General features: G+C 40.7%; 2 protein-coding genes across 9 annotated transcripts in view; one reads left to right on the top strand and one right to left on the bottom strand.

Moving 5' to 3' along the window:
- Nucleotides 1-1,977: 1,977 nt before the first annotated feature.
- On the bottom strand, nt 1,978-19,350 carry LOC121921955 (tripartite motif-containing protein 10-like). Of its 8 annotated transcripts, none has more exons than XM_042450743.1 (8): nt 19,333-19,350; nt 11,898-12,381; nt 11,012-11,107; nt 8,711-8,941; nt 6,807-6,829; nt 5,658-5,770; nt 4,907-4,939; nt 1,978-4,420 (listed from the first exon to the last, which is right to left on the bottom strand). In XM_042450743.1, the coding sequence occupies exons 2-8, from the start codon at nt 12,321-12,323 to the stop codon at nt 3,867-3,869; spliced, it is 1,476 nt and encodes a 491-aa protein (XP_042306677.1). In that variant the 5' UTR covers nt 12,324-12,381; nt 19,333-19,350; the 3' UTR covers nt 1,978-3,866. The 8 variants fall into 8 exon arrangements, with proteins under 8 accessions (XP_042306677.1, XP_042306676.1, XP_042306669.1 ...); XM_042450742.1 differs by lacking the exon at nt 19,333-19,350 and adding an exon at nt 19,296-19,313; XM_042450735.1 differs by lacking the exon at nt 19,333-19,350 and adding an exon at nt 17,268-17,461.
- The window catches only part of LOC121923787 (zinc finger protein RFP-like), a 31,685-nt gene continuing 24,786 nt past the window's right edge, over nt 18,629-25,527 (top strand). Inside the window, exons 1-2 of the mRNA XM_042454553.1 lie at nt 18,629-19,598; nt 19,798-20,223. Of these exons, the coding sequence (XP_042310487.1) occupies nt 19,807-20,223 (417 nt within the window). The 5' untranslated portion in view covers nt 18,629-19,598; nt 19,798-19,806. The remainder of the gene's footprint in view (nt 19,599-19,797; nt 20,224-25,527) is intronic.

Consider the following 25,527-nt stretch of genomic DNA (forward strand, 5'->3'; position numbering starts at 1 on the left):
ATAGCTCTCGGACAGGGCTTAACTGCCATGGCTCCATGCTGTGAGATCCTGGAATTTGTAGTTCAGTAAGAGATTTAGCCTTCCCTGTCACAGAGCTCTGAGACATGGCTTGAACTGCCATAACTCCATGCTATGGGATCCTGGGATTTGTAGTTTTGAGGGATTTAGCCTTCTCTGTCAGAGAGCTCTGGGACACTGCTTGAACTGCCATGGCTTTTTGTTATGGGATCCTAGGATTTGTAGTTTCGAGAGAGATTAAGCCTTTTCTGTCACAGAGCCCAGGTATTAAAAAGTGTTACAGATTATCAAAGTCTAAATTTCTCTCAAAACTGTAAATCACAGGATTCCATAGGATGGAGTCATGGCAGTTAAAGCTGTATCCCAGAGTTTCAGAGTCCTCTGACAAAGAAGGCTAAATATCTCTCAGAACTACAGATCCCAGGATCCCATAGCATTGACCCACAGCAATTAAAGCGGTCTCAAACTGCTTTAATTCTGCAGTGCTAATTGCTTTTTAAGCTGCACCTTTTCTTCTGCTCAGTGGGGCTTGCCTCTGAAGGACACATTTGAAGTTACTTTTCTGGAATCCAACTATAGTTGTCTGGTGAAATCAAGGACTATCAACAGGTGCTGCTTGCCACAGCTGCTAAAATTTTCTTTTCTGTACAGTCAGTCCTTAAAGGTCCAGGAACCTTCTCCAGTTTTCAGTCTTCTTCTTGTTGTTGCTGTGTCTGACTTATGGTGGCCGTAAGGCAACCCTGTCATGGAGTCTTCTTGGCAAGATTTGTTCTGAGGAGCTTTGCCATTGCCTTTCCTTGAGGCTGAGAGAGTGTGACTTGCCCAAGTTACCCAGTGGGTTTCAAGGCCAAGCAAGGACTCGAACCCTGGTCTCCAGAGTTGTAGTCCACTGCTCAAACTACACTACTAGAACAATGTACTGCAATGCTACACCACACTAGTTTTCCGTCTTAACAACCCCTAAATACAACTGGCCATCCTGGTTGGGGGATTGTGAGAACTGTCGTCCAAAAAAAGGTAAACTTTCCCAAGCTTTGGGGCACACACATAGAAGATTTCACTGGAACACACTGTCACAAAGGAGTTTATCACACGGAAGACAAATTGGTAAACTGCTGTGCAGAAACAAGATTTTAAAATCCAGGTATTGTTTGTCAGATGCGTTGGCGTGAAAGAGAAATAACGTGAAAATAATCCTAATGGAAAGGGCCTTTGTACTTTCGAATTTAGTGAAAGTAAAAAGGAATTGGTTTTGACGACTTTGCGTTCGGGTTATTTTCACGTAATTTCTCTTTCATACAAATGTTATCTGAAAAACATCCTGCAAGTGTGGGTTTTTTTCAACTTTCTGTTCAGGTTAACCTTAAACATTGTCTGAAAAACAACCCGCAAATGTTTAAATTTACCATCTAGAGACATCTAGATGGTAAAGAATGATATGTGAGGGAAAGGGGGGTGGGGTGGAAGTGAAGTAATGCGATAATATTGTAATGTGGAAATGTAAATATATATGTGATTTTTTTTTTTAGCTTCTCAAAGTATTTTTTAAATAAATAAATAAATAAATTTAGTTTCTGCATGGGATTCATCCCACAGGATAAACTCCTATATGAGTTTTGACAGCAAGTGCATCTATACTGTAGAAATAATGCAGTTTGACACCACTTTAGATGTTGTGGCTCCTTCCTATGGAGTCCTGAGATTTGTAGTTTCACAAGGTCTTTAGCCTTCTCTGCCCCAAAACACTGGTGTCACACTAAACTATAAATCCCAGGAGTTTGCAGCAACATGTTGTACTACTCTTCTTTTTTGTGTATTGAAAAACTTTTTTCCCCCATGTTATTTCTACCTCTGGTACCACATTTTCTGTTAACAAAATAATGCCCAAGAACAGCTCTACTTAATTATAAAGGTATACCTCTAAGTACAATATCGCGATGGTGAAGAGAAACACACAAATAACAGTAACAGCAGCCTTTAATACAACAATACATCTGCACACATGTTTTAAAATACCCAGATACATCAGGGAAGAGATTCATATGGCCCTCCACACATTTTTGGATAGCAATTTCCAGGAGCCCTAGCCATAGGTGAGGAATGCTGGGAGTTGCAATCCAACAACATTTGGAGAGCCACAGAGTTCTTACTGGGACATACAGAAGAGAAAAGTAGTCTCTATTTTATTAATTCAAGGCATTTCTTAGCTGTGTTGCACATAAAGACAGTTTGAACAATGAGCAACTGGAGCTGAAGGAATGACAACAACAAATCATCTTACAGAATAACAGCAGAAATACAGTGACAGTCTCCCATCCTTGTGGAGTAGACATTTCTTTGGGCTCGGTACCTTCAATGCCCCCCCCCCTTGGGATTATCTTCTCCCATTGTAACTCCAGGCCAAAATACATTACAGAAACAATCCACTTTGAGACCACTTTAACTGGCTTGGCTCAGTGCCACAGAATTCTGGGAACTGTAGTTTCTTGTGGCACCAGAGCTCTCTGACAGAGGCGGCTAAATGTCTCACAAAAACTACAGTTCCCAGATTTCCCTGGCACTGAGTCTGGAGAGTTAAAATGGTCTCAAACTGGATTATTTCTGCAGTGTGTTTTGGGCCTCCCTCTGGACAATCCTCATTTCCTGCAAGCAAACATGTCTCTTTAACTGTAGAGATGATGGTGCCTTGGGCTTCCAGACCAGGAGCAATGAATGTGTGTTTTTTGCTTTTCGGTTTATAGGAATTGTTTTTTGCTTGTTTTGCATATTAACAACTTGGGGGTGTTAAGGATGAAGAAAGAAAGGAAAAAGGAACTCAAAACCTAGGTTAAGCTCAAGAGGTTTGACTGGTCCTAGTAGTCAAGCCACGATTTGCAGTTGCCAGGTCTCACACCCGCTGCTGACTCTGCAGCTGATCAGTGAAAGTATTTGAAGTGCTAGTGCTGAGCAGTGGCAAAGATTTTTTATTCCTTAAAAGATCCATAAATGCACTGTGACGGCTTATCACTCCCAAGTACATTTTTTCCTAAGGACAGCTCCTTCTCTTCCTCTAGAACTAGAAAAAATATGAAGTGAGGCCAGCAGGGTGACTTTGAAAGCATACGGAAAAGAGCACCGTGTGATTCTACAGTAGCCCTCAGAGACATCTGGGAAACTAGGAGACTTCTTGACGCTTTCTAAGTATCTAAAGGTTAGTTTAAAGGGATGAACTATGGTGAACGAAAGAGACTCAACTGCATTTGGTCTTGAATACAGGATAAAATCAGGAGATCATGTCTGCACCTCTGGCTGGCGACAGAGAAGATCACGGTAAGAGCACATTCTCTCTGGGTACCAAGGTGAAACAAGATCTGCTGCAAGGAAAAGAGACTAGCTGGCTAATTTGGGGTTTGAGGCCTGCATGGCCAAGGTATCCCAAGTCATCTCAATGACACAAGTAACAAACAACCTCCAGACTTCCTATGAACACATTCTGGAACCATAAGGGATTACCACAAAACTGCTAAGAGGATCCCACCCTCCATATATAGCTCTAACATTCGAAACCATCCCCTGGCTTGCTCTAATGAATGAAAATATGGACATCTGATTATCATGCAAACAAACTCCAATGGACACTGTAGCATCAGTTTCAGAATTCTGCCTTTGTTCTGAGAACAGATATTATATATGCCCAATAATGAAATGAAATGAACTGTAATGGGAATTCTAAAGCAGCAGAGACAAAAAGGAATAATCTGTTTTAGTCTATCTGCTGTTGTTTTGTTACTTGCAGCCTGTTGTACAGTTGCAAAAAGGATCTCAGACCAATGTTTCTTTTTCCTGTTCCTATTAGTCAATCTGACCAATTAATTAACATCAACCGGAGCTACAGAGTTAACTGTCGGGGCAGTCAAGCTGAGTTGGGCGTTTCCAAAGATATAAAAGAAAGGGAAAATGGTCTCTCCAGAGAATGAAGATGCAGAATATGAATATATAGAGTCTCCTGTATCAGCATCAAAGAAGGTCACCCATCCACCATCATAGTTCAGGAGCACTCGTATCCTTTTAGGCTCTCCATGCAAGGTCAGAAGATTATAAAAGGGGGGATTGTAGGCTGTATAGATACCTTCCCACCTCCCCACAGCCCAGAAACCCCCCTCAGGACTGAAGTCTATATCACCCTTTCTCCTCACAGAGTTTCTGGCAACTCCTATACCCCAGGCTTCTTCACTTCCCACAGACACTTCCCAGAAATGCCGGCCTCCTGTGAATCCCTCGCATCCTAGAACGAAAGGCCACACGTCAAACCTCTCAGGATTTTTGGGTAAATTTTTATAAAATTCACCCATTCTTACACTTGTATCGTTTTCAGATAGAATGAGTTGGGGATGAGCTGTGTCTGGGTCCAGAGTGATGTTTTCTGTTGGAGTGGGAAGGGAGAGATAAGGAAATAATTTGTTAACAAAATAGTAGCACCATTTCACAGAGTACATGGGTCAAACTAGATCTTAAGTGGGAGAAGCCCCTCTCATTTTCCCCTTTGTTTCCCCTCCTACCACAAGATTTCTTCAGAGATATGTTCTTAACTGGACTTGCAAATTAAGCCTGAATTTACCTTCTGATAACTACACCTGTACCATGATGTTAGCATAGCAGCAGGTGACACTGGATCAGATCAGTCTCTCTGGTCTGGTCCAGGCTGGTAGTGATATGTCAGGTCAGATTTAAAACCATCCAAAAATATATAATAGATTAATAGATTCATTATCATTCTCACACGTTAACACACTGATGGCTTCACAACCCAAATGGAACAGTGGAACCTTGATGAAATATATCAGCAACTTTAAAACAAACCCACATCCTCTGAGAATTTGTTAAGAATTCATCAGCTTCCAGCAGTTACCTTCTTGCAGCAGAAGTCCAGATACCAGAGTTTCTGAGAAAGAAAAAGGGAAGTGAGATTAAACATCATAAATCTTATAATTACAAAAATAATGACCATCTTCATAAGGTCAACCTAGACAATGAGGAAACAGAATAGTAAAAGAGTTCTAATACCATGGATCAACCATAGATGCAGTCAAGATATCAGAAGAAGACTAAAGAATGAAGAGGGCAGCTATGAAAGAATTAGAGAAGGTCCTAAAGAGCAAAGATATACAACTAAGCACAAAAGTTAGAACCATACAAGCAATGGTATTCTCCATTACTATATATGCATGCAAGAGCTAGACAATTAAGAAAATGGATAAAAGGAAAATAAATTCATCTGAGATGTGATGCTGGAGAAGAGTGCTGAGAATACCATGGACACCAAAAAAACCTAAATGAATGGGCCCTAGAAAAGATCAAACCTTAAATCTCCTTAGAACTTAAAATGATTAAACGAGGCTGTCATATTTTGGGCACATTGTGAGAAGATAATTCAAGCAAGAGAATTTATATAAACTGATGAAAATAGCCATTTGTTGGCATCGGTATCAAATACATACATGGGATTATGAGAGTATTCCACTAATACATTATTTGAGTGCCTGAGTGAGTAAAAGTTAAAAAATAACGTTAAAAAATGTTTTTTTTTTACAATCTATGTGCTATAATTCAAAGACACATGTAATGTTCATTATCAACTCTTTGCACTGATTCTTCATTACCTTTGTATTGCTCTGCAATGTTCTCTAGCAAAAGATTTGTATCACAGAAATCGCTAAGTTTCCACTTCAGCGCAGGAGGAAAACTGACTAGATCCTGAAATGCTGTGTCACACCTGATACAAAGAAAGTCAATGTTAACCCACCAATGCAGAATTTTTAAAGAGAGAAGTAAAAGATGAAGAGAAAGAAAACAAACATCAAAAAAGCAAATGCGGAGATGGTTTTGGCATGAGATGTTATCTCATTCACTTCTAGGACCTCAAAATTAAGCATTCCAGGGTCAGGCAATTGCTTGTCTCTTTGCATCTTCCTAGTCACATTTTATGAAAGAAAAATAAGTCATGCAACATCAAATAATCCACAGATTAAATTTCTTTGCTCTTCTGTTACATTTGCTGCCACGTGCAATGGAACAGAAAATGTACAATGTACATTATGTGTCATACATTTTCTAACACTAAATATCCCCAGAGAAATATAGAGAGGCAACAGAAGACTGCTGCTCTTGACAATGACCAAAATCTTCTAAAATACCAACAACAAACTATTCATGTATTTTTGTGGAGTTTTCATATGCCGCCCACAGCCCACCCTCTGACCTTGATCCCTCCCCTGAACCTGACTCAATCATGTTCAGGGCCAAGTTCACATTCACTTACACCAGTTGTTGTTGTTATTATTATTATTATTATTAGATTTGTTTATAAAGCGCCGTAAGTCTACACGGCGCTGTACAAAACCAAGTAAAATCAGGAATATATAAAAAGCCTGCCTATGGTGCACAATCTAAAAGTTAAAACAACAAATTAAAAACATCATAAGAAACAAGTTAAAACAGCAAATATCCAATATTGAGGCAAGCATCAGAACAACCAGGACACAATCACAGACTCCCTGGGAACGCTTACAAAAAGAAACGGGGAAAACCACGGTTTCAAAAAACCTGCGCTGAGGGGGATTTGCTCTGGATTGGGTGTGCAAACCCCCGATCCGGGTGTGCAAAAACTGACATCAGTGGGAACATCCCACTTTTAATCCAGTTTGGGAGTTGGGCTAAAAGGTAGTCTGAATGGCACCAAGTCTACCAAGTCATTGTTGGGAAAGACTACAATATTCTGTCATGAGGAGAACGGAATAGAATCTACTTACCTCTGCAAATTCTTTTTGAAATCCTAGAGGGAAAAGAGAGAAAGAGAGGAAGGAATGCACCTCCTGCCACAGGCTGTTGTTAAGTCCCTTCATATCCTGAACAGTAATTAACTGTACTGTTCGTCTACCGAACATTGTTGTTGTTATGTGCCTTCATGTTGTTTCCGACTTAAGGCAACCCTAAGGTGAACCTATCATCAGGTTTTCTTGGCAAGGTCCTTCAGAAAGGGTTTGCCACTGTCATCCCCTGAGGCTGAGCGAGTGTGACTTGCCCAAGGTCACCCAGTGGGTTTCCAAACCCTGGTCTCCAGAGTCAAAGTCCAATGCTCAAACTACTATACTACACTGACTGTCTACCTAACATATATAACTTAAACTATTGCAGAGCATATGTTATGAAACTGAGGGTAAATTTGGTCTCATTCTGGTTCTTTTAGACGCCCGCAACCCTAGTACGTACGAGTACGTACAAAATGGCAGCGCCCTGTTTACACAGGCGCTGTCCACACGTTGCGGCGCCAGGTCATGTTGTGAGTGCGCCAATGGTGCACTGCGGCATCACTGACACTCTGCAAAAATAAGCCGCTTTTTGTGGCTTATTTTTCTTGCCACCGCCAAGCCATGCGGTATATCCGCTACGGCTTGCCGGCAGCCCAAATGGCACCGCCCGCCAGACCATCCTTTAAGGACGGTCTGTAGCGCGCCTATGCTACCTATATAAACTCATAAGGCAAACCAACAGATACCTAGATATATCTTGTACATCCACAGATACACCTCTTTGAAAACATGGAGTGAGCATACCTTTCCTACAGCACCATTTTTGCGCAACCTCAAATAAATAAAAGATTGAAGTCTCCAGTTCCCATTTACCATCTCACCCTCCATGATGAGCTGTAGTGTGTGTATAAGCAGTGTGCTATATTTTGAATATTTCATTGTAAGTCCATTTTAAATATATATTTACATGTTTTAGCTGTCTTAATCTTGTTTTTAATAATATTGATATTTAATTCTTTTTAACTTTTGTAAATTAATGTTTTAAATAATGTTCAGAAGACAACTGTGCCAACTAGAGAGTACAGTACTGGAGATGGAATTCTCCTGTATGCATTATTTCTGTTTTATTTTATTTCATTTTGCTCAAGGAGGTGCAATGGGCATGATGGGGCCACTGAAACAGCCTTGAGTGATGTGTGACCAGGGATGATTTCCACCCCTACTAGACACAGTTATTTGAGCACATCCCATTTAAGTCAGTGGAATTTATTTCTAAAGAGACTTGTATAGGATTGTTTTCTTAGGCCTTGTTTGCATGGGCCAAAGAAAACAGCCTTTCCCCATTACCTTGGAAGGCAGACTGGACAATGCACAGCCCAAAGCCTAGATCTGGTGTGACAACAGACAAGCTGTTCATCATCAGAACCAGGTTTTACCCTTCTTACCCTGGTTTTTGAAAAATCCCTGTTTGCTCTGGATCTTTCCAAAAGATCTAGAGCCCTATGTTCTGGCGCCAGGCAGCTCCCACTGAACCACCCTCCATGTCTGTCACTGCTGCCACTCTGAGGTCAGAATGAGGTGCCCATGTGACTGTCGCTGGAGGCTTTGTTCTGACCTCACAGTAAAGTGATCTGCAGTGGGTGCTATGGGAGGCTCGGTGGGACATGTGTTCGATCAGTTGTCTGGAGTAAAAACAGAAAGTTTTGCAATGGGGCAGGGATGTGGCAAGGATACTGCAGGTTGCCCTGCATGGGTGCAAACAGGGCCTGAGATCACAACAAACCTGGCTATCAGCAACATTTATTGGTCTCCTTTACATCTCATATAGGTGAAGGGACCATTCCTAGATTCATAGCCATTCATCCCTTTGAGAGGAGGCTGGGCCATTTCCACCACCATCTTACCATAAGGAATTCAATAGCTGGCTTCTTACAGCTCTCCTCCATTTCCTTAATTAAACCTTTCTGGGAGGAAACCTCTTCTGAGAGGCTGCCCAGATACTGTCTTCTTTTTCTGGCCATCTGCTTCTGCAGCTCTTGCATTTGAGTCACCAGAAATTTCTGTTGCTCATCCAGAAATGCGTGTAGGTTTTTGAAGTCAGTTACAGTCTTGTCCTTCTCTGTTTCTATTCTCTTCTGCAATTAAGATTTTTTTTAAAAAAAATGTGAATGTATATAGAACAGGAACTTACTGTTTTGAATTACAACTCCAGGACAGCCAGCATGACACTGATTATATTCACTGAAGAATCAAAAAAAGTTATCCAAAATCCAAAAATGTATGTTTTCCAACCATAATGAGTCTTTGCAACATCAACTGGAGCAGTTATACAGTATATGAGTTCTAGAAGAAGGGATCTTTCTGGCTTTTAACTATTTTGTGGCAACTGGAGATTGTTTTGTCTTTTCAGTATTTTCTGCAAAAAGGAATTGAAAAAGTAGGGCAGCAACAGGAATAGGGAAGTTATGTGAGGATTTCAATGAAGGAAATAAGCCAACTTGTAATGGTTAGAATATGGTATTTGGGAGATCTGATTCCAATCACCCCTGGATTATGAAGCTTACTGGATGACTGCAGTCCACTAAGGACTTTATCACATGGGGGAAATTGCGGATTCTAATGGCCATTATCCAGTGATAGTTGCGTGACCACAGTAAAGATTTTCACACACCATCGTGATTAAAGATGACTTATCCCGGGAATAACCTGGGAATAACCAGCAACAAATCATTCACGGGGAAATCCCATGAATGATTTGTTGCTGGTTATTCCCTAGTTATTCCTGAGATAAGTCATCTTTAATTGTGATGTCTGATGTGTGTGAAAAACTTCACCGCAATCATGCAATTATTGCTGCATAATGCCCATTTAAACCCCCCGGTTTTCCCCACATATGATAAACTCCTAAGCCTAATCTTCTGTTGTGATGTGGGAGAAAGGGGCGGGGGGCATATATATACTTCTTAGGGGAAAGGCAGGTCATAAATGTAACAGCAATATGGACATGTCTGACCTATCACAGATCAAATCAACTGCCAGTAAATCCTGAATATTTTTTCTCCATATCATTATCATAGTGTGGTTTGTGTGTTTTTACTCTTATTACCTTATTGCACAAGAAAACAAAGTCAAAACAGAAGCAAACAATAGCACTGGAAAAATCCTGACAAAAGACATGCTTTTACAACTTTCTCCCATGGGAAGAAAACTAAAGCACGACTAACATCAAAGCTGCAGCTCCATTTCCGTTTTGTTTTCTCATGTGAAAAGGCTCTAAGAGAATAATAGGAGGAGGAAGGGAGAATTAAAGACAAACTGAAGACAACAACAATAACACCATCTGAGGCCACAGACATCATTCCATGAATAAGGCCATGTGATGACATGAACATAAGAGCTCCACCTGGAAGCGCCTTTAGAAGGGCCCACTCTTGTGTGGTTTTTCACTAAAGCTTTCCATTCCAAATAAGTTCATAGGATCACATATGTCTTTCAGTTTCCCTGCCATGATGAATAAGGTCATACTTCTATCATTGCTTTGTTTCCTCATAATATATTATGTAATACGGGTAGGGATAATGGGATATGTAGTCATAAGACAATTAGCAGGGCTGTTACCCGCATTGCTGTGGTGGTTAACAAACAGGTGGTAAAAAGACTATCCCTGGAGATTCACAATCAGTCCCATGAGAATGGATGGTATGAGGTGAAAGGAGGGACAACCAAGGGAAAACAGAGGAAAGGAATCCATTTGGGGTGGGTTATGGGTAAATAGGAAGTTAGGTCGCTCAAAATTGAATTATGATGTTTTAATTGTATTAATGCTAGACTCTCAGTCTTGATAACACACATCTGTGGTAAATATCTATAGTTTCTGAATAAAGCTTTTCTGTCATAAGGAAAACAAAGCAGAAACAGAGTCAGAGAGTAGCAGCTTTCTCCGTTCCTTACCACATGACATCGTAGTGCTTAAGTTCTCTTCCCATGGGAGAAGGTTGTAAAAGTATGTCTTTTATCAAATAGATTTTTCCAGCTAAAGAAAATATATGCCTTTACAACTGTATCCCATGGGAAGATAACTTAAGCATTACAATATCATGTGGGAAGACATGGAGAAAGCTGCTATTTTCCAGCTCTGTTTCGGCTTTGTTTTCTTGTGCAATAAGACCCTTACTTTTGCTCATAAGAGTAAAAGGAAGACTTACAATCAAGTCTAAGGTTTCCTTTTCTGCATCTGCTGGCATCGTCTTTATATTGTCTTTCGTCTCCCTCAGTGTTGCTAAGCGGCGATACATCTGCACCTGAAGTTTGGTTGTAAAGTGGACCAAAAACATCTTAATTCCAGCATATTTTCTTTTTACAGGTTTAATTTGTTATTCTTCAAATGGCATATGCATGCTATTTTTAAAAATCTACCAGGCAGCTCACAATGTATGTAGAATTTATAAGTCAATTTAAAAACAATTTTAAAATGTGCATAAAATCATAAATGAATAAATAACAATACATTAGGGTTGCCAGTTCAAGATCAACCCTGGCCAAAACCTGAGACATAAGGATGGCCCATGGTGATGACAGAAGGTATTATATATTAGGTACTGTATGAACCACAGTGCATCACAGGTTGTCATGTCAACATACACCCAGAGAGAACATCTTTTCCTGTTAGGAAACCAGGATAAAAAATTTTCCTGAACAGGCTGTTCCCAGATTAAGATGAAATGAGGGAATTATCCTTCTCTGGGAAATGTTTGCTCAAACCTGTCAGGTCTAGACTGGCAACAGTTTCTCAGAGGACTTTTTTTGTCTGCTGCCCCCAGAATGAGCTGCCAGAGGAGTTAGGGCAGCTGAAAATGCTGAATACTACTTAAAACAGCATTAAAGATATATCTCTTCCGGAATGTACTCTTATGAGTGTATTTTAATGATTTTATGGTGTTGTATTTTAACTATGTGTCTATGTGTTTTGTATTTTAATATGTTGTACCACACTTAAATAATGAAATTTATCATCATCATCATCATCGTCATAGAAATATCCTACAGAAAATGTAAATATTCCATTACGAACATTCTAGATGGTTTTCTTACCTTGTATTTTTGGACTACATCTTCTGCAAGATGCACAGTATGTGATTCATGTTCTGGAGATCGTTCACAAATCACACACACTAGTTCCTCATCATTCTCGCAGAACAGGTTTAGCTTTTCGTTGTGTTTTGTACACAGACAGTCCTTTTCTAATTTTAAGGGTGAAATTTGTCTGAGCTTTTCTACCATGCTGCCCAGCTGCTCATTTGGACGGAGTTTCCCTTCCTGGATCGGCTTATGGCAAACCGGACATTGCAAAGGCCCCTTTTCTTCTGTCCAGGAGACATAATAGTCAGAGATGCAGCCCCGGCAGAAATTGTGACCACAGTCCATCAGCACTGGATCTGTCAAATAGGACTTGCAAAGAGGACAGCGGGCTTCTTCTTTCAAATCTGCAACTGATACAGGAGTGGCCATGATGGGCATAAGCTCCTATTTTTCCTCGTATCTTCCCCTCTCAGACAGAAGAATCAACAGGAGTGAACTAGAAGAGGGGAAAACATGACTGTAAAATATACATTTTATTATGAGCAACAACTTAGGGGGCTGGACATTTTTAGCTTTCAAGAAGAGAAGACTTAGAAGTGACATGGCAGCTATCTTTAAATATCTGGAGGATTGTCATGTAGAAGATTAAGGGAACATGTTTTCTGTTGCTCCAGAGAAAAGAACCAATGGATTCAAATTACAGGGAAACAGATTCCACCTAAACATTAGCAAGAACTTTTTTTACTGGAAGAACTGTTTGACTGTGGAATGGACTGAGGGGGGGGGGACTCCTTCTTTGGAGGCCTTTAAACAGTGGTTGGGTGGGCATCATTCAGGAGTGTAGTTGTGTGTTCCTGCATGGCAGGGGGTTGGACTGGGTGGCCCTTGGGGTCCCTTTCATTTCTAATATTCTATGATTCCAAACTTTCTGTAATGGCCTTTCCTTGTAGAGTAAAAGGAGTCATTCTGTAGATCAGTCTTCTCCAATTTCCCATACCCAAATCTCAATATTTTGATCCATGAACCCAATCAGCCACTTTCACCCTACACAATTGCAGCTCTTCAATACCACTTTAACTGGCCACATCCTACAGAATCCTAGGATCTGTAGTTTGGTGAAGCACTAGAGCTCTCTGGCACAGAATTATGAATACTCCCCCCTAAACCCTAAATCAAATCCCAGCACTCCTGTTGCAGTTGGTGTGGTTGTGGTTGTTGTGTGCCTTCAAGTTGTTTCCAACTTGTGGTGTCCGTGTTCCTAAGGTATATAACAGGGTTTTCTGGGGATGAGAGTCTGTGACTCACCCAAGGTTTAGTGGGTTTCCATGGCCAAGCAGGGAATTGAACCCTGGTCTCCAGAGTTAAGTCCAACACTCAAACCACTACACAGCTCTGGCTCAGTTAAAATTGAATCAAAGTGATATAACTGTGTAAAGTGAAGGAGACCCCAGTGAACCTGAACAATACTAAAATCTGATAGGGCAACTCTATACAACACTGTTGTCTAAGCATCTGTGGACTGCAGTCAGTACAGTTGGCTCTCCACACTTGCGGCCTTAACTTTTGTGAATTTGATTAGGTGCGGATTTGATCAATATGTTCTCTCTAGGAATCTTTAGGTCCTCCAGCGTAACTCTGCTAGAAGTAGACCATAGAGTTGTTCAGGAGAACCTAGATGTTCCTAGAGAAAACACTTCTCTAGACATTTGGGGGTCTCCAGCATAATTGTATGGTCAATTTCTGGCAGATCTTGACCATAGAGTTACACTGGAGGACCTGGAAATTCCTAGAGAGGTATTTTCTCAGGTAAAAATAATAGTGTTTTTTATTTGCGGCTTTTCCACATTCATGGGGTTTCTTCGCCCCTAACCCCAGAGAATGTGGAGGGACCACTGTACATTTTAATAACTCTTTCAAAAACTATATCTGTACATATAAATGGGCATAAGTAATCTTTGTACAAATCCTGTCTTTTGGTAATGTATTTCTTCTAATTTTTGGCAATGCTTAAAAGGTTTACCTTACTGCAAGTTTAATCCATGATCTCCATCATCCACCAGAGCAACAGTAGGCCCAAAGGGATATAAAACCATTCACCCTGAATATGTCTCACATACCGTAAATGGAAAAAGTTTAGGATACAACATAGCCTTTCCATTTTTCAGCAGTAAACTCATCAACATTAAACAAAACTCCTGGAGCCTTAATTGCATGATAAAACTAGACTAAAAATACTGAATCCTCATTATATCTAAGGACTTTATCACATGGGGAAAATCAGGGGTTTAAACAGCAATTAACCCATAAAAATCGCACAATCATGATTAAAGATTTTCACACACGTCACACTTAAAGAGCCATTATCCCGGGAATAACCAGGGAATAACCAGGCAATAAACAGCAACAAATCATTAACGGGATTTTCCCATGAATTATTTGTTGCTGTTTACTGCCAATTTATTCCCAGGATAATGGCACTTTAATGTCAACTTGTGTGAAAATCTTAATCACGGCTGCATTTTTACAGGTCAATCATTGATTAAACCCCCAATTTTCCCTGTGGGATAAAGTCCTAAATTGGTGCCATGGCATGGTTCGAGTGTTGGAACACGACTTTGGGGAACCAGGGTTCAAATCTAGACTCAAGCCTAAAAACTCACCGGGTGGCCTTGGGTAAGTCACACCCTCTCAGCCTCAGAGGATGGCAATGGCAAAACCCCTCTGAAGAAGCTTGCCAAGAAAATCCTATGATAGCCTTAGGGTTGCCACAAGTCAAAAATGATTTGGAGACACACAGCAACAAGCTAAGGTTTTTCTTTTAAGCCCAGCAAGCATTTAACCTTAAAGCATTGGTTTTATTAGCAGTGGTATTGCTTTTAAACATCGTGATGTTTTAAAATTTTGATGAGATTTGTTATATTGTTGACTGGATTTTTGTTTGTTTGTTTGTTTAATGTAAAACTACTCTCATCATATTTGCCAGACAGTATAACAATTTACTTAAATAAATAAATATACAGTGGGCCCATATTATCCGCTAGGGTTTGGTTCCAGGATCTCTTGTAGATACTAAAATCCATAGACACTTAAGTCCCATTAAATACTATGGCACAGTAAAACGGTGCCCCTTATATAAAATGGCAAAATCAAGGTTTTGCTATTTCAGATTTATAGTTTTTAAAAAACATTTTCAAGCAATGGATGCTTGAAGCCATGGATAAAGAATATGTGGATATGGAGAGCCCATTATACAGACACATACACACATATATGTATATATACACACACATAGGAATTTATCACATGGGGAATTCCTGTGCAAAAACAGAGGTTTAAATTGGGGGGAAACCCTCAAAAGCGGGTTGGTGCTCACACAATATCATTGTTAAACTAATGCTAACCTGAACGGAAAATGGAGAGAAAGTAGATGAAAAGAAAACACTTCTTTTTACTTTCGGAAAATCCCGAAAGTAAAAAGGAGCGGCTTTTGTTTACTTTCCGTTCAAATTAACTCAAGTTTAACAAGGATGTGTGTGAAAATCAACCCCCTTTTGTGTTTTTCCCCCCTACCTTTTAAATCCCATTTTTGTATGGCATTTCCCCCGTGATAAACTCCATAGGCTATATGTGTAAAGTGTGCGTGAATAGTGTACTTGCCAGACAGTATACCAATATAAATTCGTATACTGTTTGGCAAATACAATTGGGGCTGTTTTACATTAATTAAAAGGGGTGGAGAAACCAGTCAGCCAATAAAATAACAAAGCCCACCAAAATGTTAAAATATCAGGATTAATAATAATAATAATAATAATAATAATAATAATTCTTACCCGTCTCTCCTCACGGCTCGAGGCAGGTTACAACATAGGTAAAACACAATCATTACATAAAATGCACATATTAAGCTGCATCAAATACATACATTAAGAGATCTATGCAATATTTATATTACAATACGTAGAACAATAATTAAATATAAAATTAATGATTAAAAAACTAGCTGAATAGGCCTGCCTATATATTGTTTAAAAGCAATAATACTACTAATCAAAGCAATGCTTTAAAGATTAAACAACCAAACCATGGAATCAAAAAGGTAACCAGAGACTTAAAGGTCAACACATGGTGAGGAAATATAGCCATGGGTGGCTTTAAATAAAACCTTGGCACAGATATTTACCTAAAAGTAAGGCCCATTAAATAATAAGTCTGGTTTACTTAGGATCACTATAAGTCAGAAATGACTAGAACGCACACAACAACAACAACAACAACAGCAGAGACAATACTTAATGTCTTTGATACTTACTCAGCTAAGGATCTCACTAATTTCTGGGGGAAATTAATAAGCAACACGAAAGAGAGGCAGGGGAAGGAGGGAAGACAAGATGTGTGTGTGTGTGTGTGGAGTTTATAACACTGGGGCTAATTTCAGCATTAAAGAGAGATTAAAGCGCATTTAAAGCATGCCGCAAATAAAGCTAAAATGGCTAGTAATTGTACAAATGATTATCACAGGCAACTGCACAATTTAAAGTGATATTGGAAATGCATTGTCGCTGAAATCTCAAAAGTAAAAAGATGCACGTTAATGCTTCTTTATTACCACATTAATAGTGAGTTTTATGCGACATTGTGTGAAATCAATTTGCATAATTACACAATTTTTCTGTTATATTCACGGGATAAACTCCTAAGCTCCCTTGTGTGATAAACTCAGTGTGTATTGTGTGCCTTCATGTTGTTTCTGACTTATGGCGACCCTAAGGCAAACTAATCATGGGGTTTTCTTGGCAAGATTTGTTCAGGGGAGGTTCGCTATTGCCATCCTCTGAGGCTGAGAGAGTGTGACTTCTTGCCCAATATCACTCAGTGGGGATCTTTTACTCCCAAGTAAATCGATCTCTGGGTCCAGAGTTTACCTGTGGGGCTTGCCCTGCTCTGTGGGTCAGACTAGTGTGAGGACACACACAATTGTGTGTGTGTTTCGTCTATCTGTTTGTGTGAAGGAAAAATGAGAGAGAGACTGACAGACTCCACAAAGGTCTCAGATCAAAGAAAGGCCAATGGCGGCAACTCCTCCTGCAGCCTGGGCTGCTTCCACACTGAAGAAATAAATCAGTTTCGATGCCATTTTAACTTCCATGGCCCAATGCTGTGGGTTCCTGGGGTTTGCAGTTTGTCGTCCTGCAAAGAAAGTGAAAGAGTAATTGTGCGAATGATTATCACACTTCACATACAATCACACAAATAAAGCGATATTGGAAATGCATTGACATGGAAATCCCAAAAGTAAAAAGATGTGTATTAATGCTTCTTTGTGACCACTTTAATGAAGGGTTTTGTGTAACGTCGTGTGAAATCGTTTCGCGTAATTACACAATTTTTCCGGGATATTCACGGGATAAGCTCCCAAGTTCCTCTGTGTGATAAACTCCTCTGGAAGAAGCTCCCTTTCCAGCTTTAGGCCCAATCCACACTGCAGAAATAATAGTTTAAGACCACTTTAACAGCCCTGGCTCAGTGCTAGGGAATCCTGAGAGTTGTAGTTTGTTGTGGCACTAGAACTCTCTGACAGAGAAGACTAAATGGCCTCACAAAACTACAATCCGTAGCACTGAGCCAGGAAAGTTAAAGCTGTCCCAAAATGGATTATTTCTGCAGTGTGTTTTGGCACTCAGGCAGCCACACTTGTCTTTCTCTACCCAGCCCAGGGTTCCCAGGTGTCCTCCTTTTCCAGGACATGGTCTACATTTCAGCCCTTCGGTCCAGGCGGAATTTCAAAATGTCCTCTGTTTTGGGCGTGACTAAGAAGTCTGGATTCATATTTATATTAGTGTCTTTATTTTGTAATGGCCTACATTCTTCGTGAGGGTCCTACATTTTGCAGTAGGATGTGTGCTGGAAAAGGAGGATGTCTGGTCTGGGTATGGAAAGACAGTGTGGCTCCCTATGTCTGTGTGCCAAAACACACTGCAAAAATAATCTAGCTTGACACTACTTTCACGGTCCTGACTCAATGCTAGTTATTCTGGGAATTGTAGTTTTGTGAGGTCATTTAGCCTTCTCTGTCAGACAGCTCTGGTGCCACAACAAACTACAATTCCCAGGATTTCCTAGCACTGAGCCAGGGCAGTTAAAGCTGTCTCAAACTGGATTATTTCTGCAGTGTGTTTTGGACCATAGTCGTGTTAGTCTGGAAAATCAATATGCGAAGGGATCTTGTAGCACCTTTTGAGATTAAATGTGTGAAAAATGTTGTAGCATAAACTTTCGCAGACTGAGGTCTACCATAGACCAAGTCTATGAAAGCCTATGCTAGTCTTTTTTTTGCTCATTTAGTCTCAAAGACGCTACAGTAGATTTGGTCAACTTCTTCAGGTGCATTTCACTCCATGCATCTGAGGAAGCAGACCAAGACTGTGAAATGCTAAACTTCTTTTGCTCAGGTAGCCTCAGAGACACTACAGTAGTCTTGATCTACTTCCTCAGATGCATTTCAGTCTATGTCTCCGAGGAAGTAGACCAAGCCTGTGAAAGCTTAGGCTAAACTTCTTTTGCTCATAGTCTCAAAGGTGCTACAGCAGATTTGGTCTACTTCCTCAGATGCATTTCACTTCATGCATCTGAAGAAGTAGACCAAATCTGTTGTAGCACTTTTAAGACTAACTGAGCAAAAGAAGTTTAGCCTATGTTTTCACAGATTTCACTCCATGCATCTGAGGAAGTAGATTTAAGTCTATAAAAGCTTATGCTCCAACTTCTTCTATACTAGTGGTTCTCATCTGAGGAAGTAGATTTAAGTCCAGGAAAGCTTAACATCATCTATACTAATGGTTCTCAAACAGTGTGGCAGGACCCCAGAGGGGTGCAAGAGTTGCTCAAGAAAGGCACAAAGCATGGAGAACCTGATCCGTCCTTCCCCCACACTTTGTTTTATGTATAAACTGTACATATGTATTGAGTTGAATATTGAATTTACTTAAATAAAACTGCTAATTTGGATAGTGTTATTTCCTTATAAAATGTTAAAATATGAATAGACATGAAAGTGCTAATGGAAATATGCACACCAAATAAAGATAATATTTTCATTCCTATACTACGTTGAATGGTAGATGTAAAGGGGGGTCCTAAGGATAAAAATCTTTCAGTGCTTCTATTCTACATTGTTAGTCTCAAAAGTGCTACAAGAACACCTTCCTATATTGGTACTTGATTGTTTACAGTATATTTCAAGGGAGGTTTCAGAGCTGGTCGGGAACTGCACACAAGATATGCCTATTAGTTTATTTATTGGTTTATTTAAAAGCATCTGAGGAAGTAGACTTAAGTCTATGAAAGCTCATGCAGCCAACTTCTTTCTTTCAGTTAGTCTCAAAGGTGCTACAAGATCTCTCTACATACCTATTGGTTTATTATTCCACCCAAAACTGTCATGTACCTCATTCATTTCAGCTCCTGCTTTAAAAGAGAAACAGTGCTTGCAATCAAAGGTATCTCTTTAAATATTGGAATAGGCACTTTAAAACATAACTCAGTTTTCCAGTGACTGGCTTGTTTCTCTTTCCAGGCCTGATTCTCATAGGTTCTCAGTGGTGTCTGTCTCAAACATCCTGGCTATAAATCTGCACAAGTGGGTTAGCTATCCCTAAATGAGGTGTGGAGAGGTAACAAACTGAAAGTTTGCACTTCAATTGCATTGTTGTAGTGAGTGATCATTTCTTTTATTCTTAATTTCCAGTGAATTTTATTTTGTTCCAGCAATTTCCAGTGAAAGGGCAAGCTGAGTTCTTGCGATTAAGCAGATTGCTTTTGAGCTCAGGGAGGAATTGTTTGGTTTTATTTTTATTTATTTTTTTAAACCAACCTATTTTTCAAAAACGCCCGACCTATTACCTCCTTACAGTCTGGAGCCATGGCTTCCACAAGCCCATGGAGAAGCCTTCAAAGAGAAGCAACTTGCCCCAGCTGCCAAGATTATTTCACAGAGCCCATGTTTCTAGACTGTGGCCATAACCTCTGCTTCAGATGCGTTGCCAACATCTGGAGCAATCCGCAGGTGGAGATCAGGTGCCCTCGGTGTATGGTGATAGTGCAGCCGGAAAACTTTAAACCCAACCTGCAGCTGGCCAGCATGGTACAGATAGCCAAAATGCTGAGCAAGGAGGCAAACCAAGAGGCAGCAGGAGGAAAACGCTGTGAAAAGCACCAGGAGCCCCTAAAACTCTTCTGCAAGGAGGACAAAAGCCCCATCTGCCTGATATGTGACAGGTCCAAGCAGCACCAAGAGCACCAGGTTGTTCCTATAGTGGAGGCTGGCCAGGAATACAAGGTAAGAGTGGTGGAACATTTTATTTATTTCATGGATTTATTATATCCTGACTTTCTCCCATAAAGGGATTCATTAACCACAGCACTTGGAAATTTTATTTATTTATTTATTCGTTTGTTTGTTTGTTTTATAAGTCCCTCTGGGTTCCATTGGGTCCTTTCATAATGCACAATTATAGTGCTGTTTTCCATTCATGGCTACATCTTTTAGCATCCTGGTGTTTGTAATTTTGCAGAGAATTCTAAATACCCTTCCCTACATTGCAAACTGTTGGGTTCCCTAGAACTTTGGTCCTCCAGGTGTTTTGGACTTCAACTCCCAGAAGCCTCAGCCACCTTGGCCAACACTCAAGAATTCTGGGAGCTGATGTCCAAAACACCTGGAGGACCAAAGTTGGGGAACCACTGCTCTAGGGTGTTGCAAAGTGGAATGATAATGGTCTAATTGTGCAATGTGTAAAGGCCAGGCTGCTATATATTATTTGGAAATAGCCAGTCTGCTATACATTACATCTTGGTCTTTTGTGTTAGGATCAAGCTTGTTATGGAATCAGGTTGACCAGAGATCTTCCTTTCCTAAGACATGTCCTACGTTTCAGCCTTCTCTCCAGGAGGAATTTCAGAATGTCCTCCAATTTGAGTATGAATAAGAAGCATGAATTTACATTTGCTTGTAGCTTTTATTTTGTAATGGTCTACATTTTGCAGTGCTTTGTCCTGTTATGCACTTATGACATCTGGTTACCTTGTATGGAATACATATTTTGAAAGAATGAGTGGTTCAAGAGGTGTGTCCCACACTGCACAATAACAGCACTTGGATACCACTTTAACTGCCGTGGTTCTATCCAATGGAACCCTGAGATCTATAGTTTGGGCAAGTACTTGGACTTCTCTAGTCTGCTCTCCAGCATTACAAAACTAGACAGTTCTGGCTGAGACATGGAAGTACCTCACCAAACTACAAGTATACAAGGTAACCAGAATATAAAACCAGATTTTAAAAGATAATTTGGATGTGAAATTGAAGGCTTTCATGGCTGGCATCCATAGATTTTGTGGGTTTTTTGGACTCTGTGGCCATGTCCTAGAAGAGTTTATTCCTGACGTTTCGCCGGCATTTGTGGCTGGCATCTTAGAAGAACCCACAAAAACCTAAGAATTAGGATGATCCAAGAAATTGCAGGCTATTTAATGTGATTAAATATGTGGAGACTCCCCCCTGGACTCCAAAATGCAACAGTGATCATATAAAAGCAGTCCTCTTATGGGTATAACTAGTAAGAGATTAGAAAGAGGACAGGATGAATAAATGGATAGTTCTTGCAAAAGAAAGATCTAAACAGTAGTTTCTACCCAAGAAGCAACCAATGCTTTTTTAAAAATTTTAATAAAATGATTTTGAATTAGGCATGAATTAGGGTACGTTTACTCAAGACGCCAAGATATTTAGGGTAGTTAGCCAAAACAAATTGCAAAAAGCCCACCAAAACTTGGGCAAAAAGGATTAAAATGGCAAATGTGGTTTAATGTAAGCAAGGATAAAGTGATAAACATCAGAGCAAAATAACCAACATTTCCTTTGTATGCATGGGTTCCTTGCTGGCAGAGACTGACAAAGAGAGAGATCTTGGGATTGTGAAGAATAGTGAACATTTCCCTTTGAGTGGTCCCCATGACCAGGGTCCACTACACTGTTGAAACAATGCAGTTTGGCACCACTTTTAAGTGCTGTAGTGCCATCCTATGGACTCTTGGAATTTGTCATTTTACAAGGTATTTTGCCTTCTCTGCCACAGAACTACAAATCCCAGGATTCTGTAGGACAGAGCCATGGCAGTTCATATGGTGTCAAACTGCATTATTTCTACAGTGCAGATGCACCCTGAGATGGTTAGGTGGAGTTACCCTAATCCAAGGGGACTTTGAAGGGACTTCCCCAGAACCTTTCCCCACAATCTGGAACAGAGGCAGAATTTCCCTCCCTTCCAATAAACCATGAAAAAAGGAATCCACACTTACATTTCTCTCTCTCAATCTGTCTCTCTTTTTACCATCAGATCTGGGAAGGCCTAGAGACCCTAAGGAAAGAGAGAGAAAAAATCCTGGCACACAAAACCCTCACAGAAAAGGAATGCCAAGATTTGCTGGTAAATGTTCCTATTACCAGGAAAGGGAAAATGCACTGAACATGAAATGGAGAGGTTTTATTTTAATGCAAGGGTGGGCAACAGTGAGCCTCAGACGTTTCGTGTCTTCAACTCTCAGTTTCCCTAATAAAAATAGCTCGATATGCTCCAACTGTCATGAATTGACAGGGACAATCCTGGTTAAACTTCTGTCTTCCCACTTTTTTATAGCTACTCTTAATGTCTCCCAAAAGTAGAGTACTGTACATTCAATTAACTCAGCAGAGGAGAGATCAGGTCAGAGTTAGGGATGCCATATCCCGCCTGTAGACGGGGCAATCCCGCTTTTGGCAGTGCCGGCCTGGTCCCGGTCCGGTTTCGCACCAAAACCGGGACTGCCCCGCCCGCAGCCACCTCCGCCCCCACGCGCGCCTTCTTTGTGGCCGCGGGGTCCTTCGAGGCTTCGCCAAGGCCTGGGAGGGCTCTCCGCTGTCCGAGCTCCGGCTGCGGAGACGCTCCCTCCCATGCCCCGGCAAGGCCTATGGAGGCGGCTCCACGGTTGGAGCTCTGGCCGCGGGGTCCTCCAAGGCCTTGCTGAGGCCTGGGAGGGCTCTCCACAGTCCGAGCTCTGGTCGTGGAGACGCTCCCTCCCGGGCCCCGGCGAGGCCTACATATCAAAATGTAGGGCGTTTAAAAAAAGTCCTACATTTTGATATGTTGTCCTACATTTGTCCCGGTTTGGAGGTCTTCGCTTATGGCAACCCTAGTCAGAGTGGAATCTTGCCCTTCCCAGTAAGGTCAGGCAAAAACAAACTGCTGCAGCCTCTCCTAACTTGTTTGCTATTCCTCATTAATAATTTTTGTCATCTTGACCACACTGTGGTGTTGCTTGCCATAATTGCCCTAGTTTTGACCTGTGAGATGTTAGGAATATATAGGCAGAAGTGAAGGATTATGGTAATTGCAGTAAGAAGACATTTGGAGCACTACAGTCAACCACCTCTAAAACAAAGGAGTATCTTGTTCATATCTCCTTCAAAGGAATTTCTCAGGATGTCCTTTTTAAAGTCTTTCAGAAGTTCTTTATTCCTTGATTAATATACTGAACATTAGTTGAAAATTGCATTTTCCTTTGTGAAGCCCAGTTGATGCTCCATATAGCCCTCACTTGCATTCCTGACACTGTCAACCTCTTCTCCTCTTTTCATTCTTCTTGTTGAAGAAACAAACAAAAGCAGAGAGGGCTAAGACCATTGTGGAGTTCCGAAGTTTACACCTGTTTCTAGAGGAGCAAGAGAAGGCAATATTGGCCCAGATAGAAGAGACTGAGGAGAGCATTGCAAGGAAAAGAGATGAGAGCATGGCCAAGCTTTCAGAGGAAGTCTCATCTCTTGAAACTCTCATCCAGGAGATGGAGGCCAAACAGCAGCTACAAGCATATGAACTCCTGCAGGTAAGGTTTGGTCTTTCTGATGTGGAGCATGCCACCTTAGATGGGAGAAAGAAGCTTCCCCCATCATATAATTAACTAGTAGCCAGAAAACAGCTGGCACACCAGGTGATAGGGTTGCAAGATTAGGACCATCTTGGGCTCTGGGATTTCAGGGTCAAAGCATTAGCCCTAGCGATGATCCTTTGTAATGTCATACTGTACTGGGTAGGCCCTGGTGTTGTAATTTAAGTGTGATACCTGAAGAATCAACTTTAACTGCACAGAGTATGCCATTCAAGCAATAGGTCTAACAAATGAAGAATATATACATATCCACACTTTGCAAGGTGGTGGTCTCATCCTGAAATTCTTCTCTCTTACCCTGAGGACCAGAGAATAGGGTCCAGGCCTTGAGGTCTCAGAGCCCTAGCCGAGAGAATGGGTAGAAAGTCTCTAATCTAGTTCCATACCATTTTTTAAAAACTTTAAGGACTTTTTTTTTTAAATGGGAGAGCATTCAAAATTGTGATACACCCAAACTTCAACCTGAATTGGCACATTATGTTCTGCTACCATTTGTATATCTTATCTCCTGGAAGGGCTGCAAAAGTAGGCCAATTGCTATGTTATGGCCGAGGCTACAATACACCGTGATGACAAGAATGAACTGACTTCAGGTGTGCAGGATATTTTCTAGAATATTGTTGCAGGATATTGCTTTCTAATATACACTCTCCCAAGGTCCTCCAGTCAGAACAGGGTACACATTTGGAATTAAAGAATTCTGAAGCTAGGAATCGGTTTTGAGTTATGGAAGGAACAGAAAACAAAACTAGGGATAGCTCTGTTGGCCATACAGCAAAGTACAATAACATCCAAAATCCACAAAATAAAGATATCTTTATGGGAACAACCAAAGTGCATACACAACAGCAATAACTTTATGGGAACAACCAAAATGCACAAAATACATGATTAAAGCTTTGAGAGTAGAGCTTTGAAAGCTTACCTTATGTATTTTGTGTTTTTTGGTTGGCCCAATAAACAGGTTGGCCCTGTTTTGTGGATTTTAGACATTATTGTACTTGGAAGGAACAGAGTTTGTAGTCCTTGAAAAATAACTCCTTCTTGCCTAGCAACCACATATCTTTTTCAAGATGGGAAAAGATCAGACAATGGGAAATGGATGTCTAGCCACTTCAGTTTGGGTATGTTTCTTTTCCTTCCTTTTTTGGAGTGTAAATCTGCATGTGTGCTTGGGATAGTTCTAAATAAATTGAAAACACAAGATCCTGTCTGATTTTGGAAGCTTAGCAGGGTCAGGCCTGCAGGGACATACTGTAGCTAGGATTTTGGGAAGGGGGAGGGTCCAGACTAAGTGCAACCATTATAATGGGGCTTGAGTGCAGCGGCACAGCAGCACACACCATTCATTTTTCTAATGGAAGGGGGGGTCCGGACCCCAAGAACCTGCCCCCCCTTGGCTGCGTCCCTGAGGCCTGGTTACTACGTAGGAGGGAGACCTCCAGCAAATACCAGATGCTTCAGGCTCTTCTTCAGAGGAAGACTTTGGGTAGTCCTTGCCTAAGAAAACCCTCTGAAATTTATGCAGCTGCCATAAATCAATCAATAACTGGAAGGTATATAGTACTACTAAAGCCTAGTAGTACTGGGAAACTGTGCTCTTGATCTTAAAATATGCCACAAAACACACTGCAAAGAAGCATCTCTATTGATACTTTTC

The sequence above is a fragment of the Sceloporus undulatus genome, chromosome 2, assembly GCF_019175285.1.
Source record: "Sceloporus undulatus isolate JIND9_A2432 ecotype Alabama chromosome 2, SceUnd_v1.1, whole genome shotgun sequence".
NCBI lineage: Eukaryota > Metazoa > Chordata > Lepidosauria > Squamata > Phrynosomatidae > Sceloporus > Sceloporus undulatus.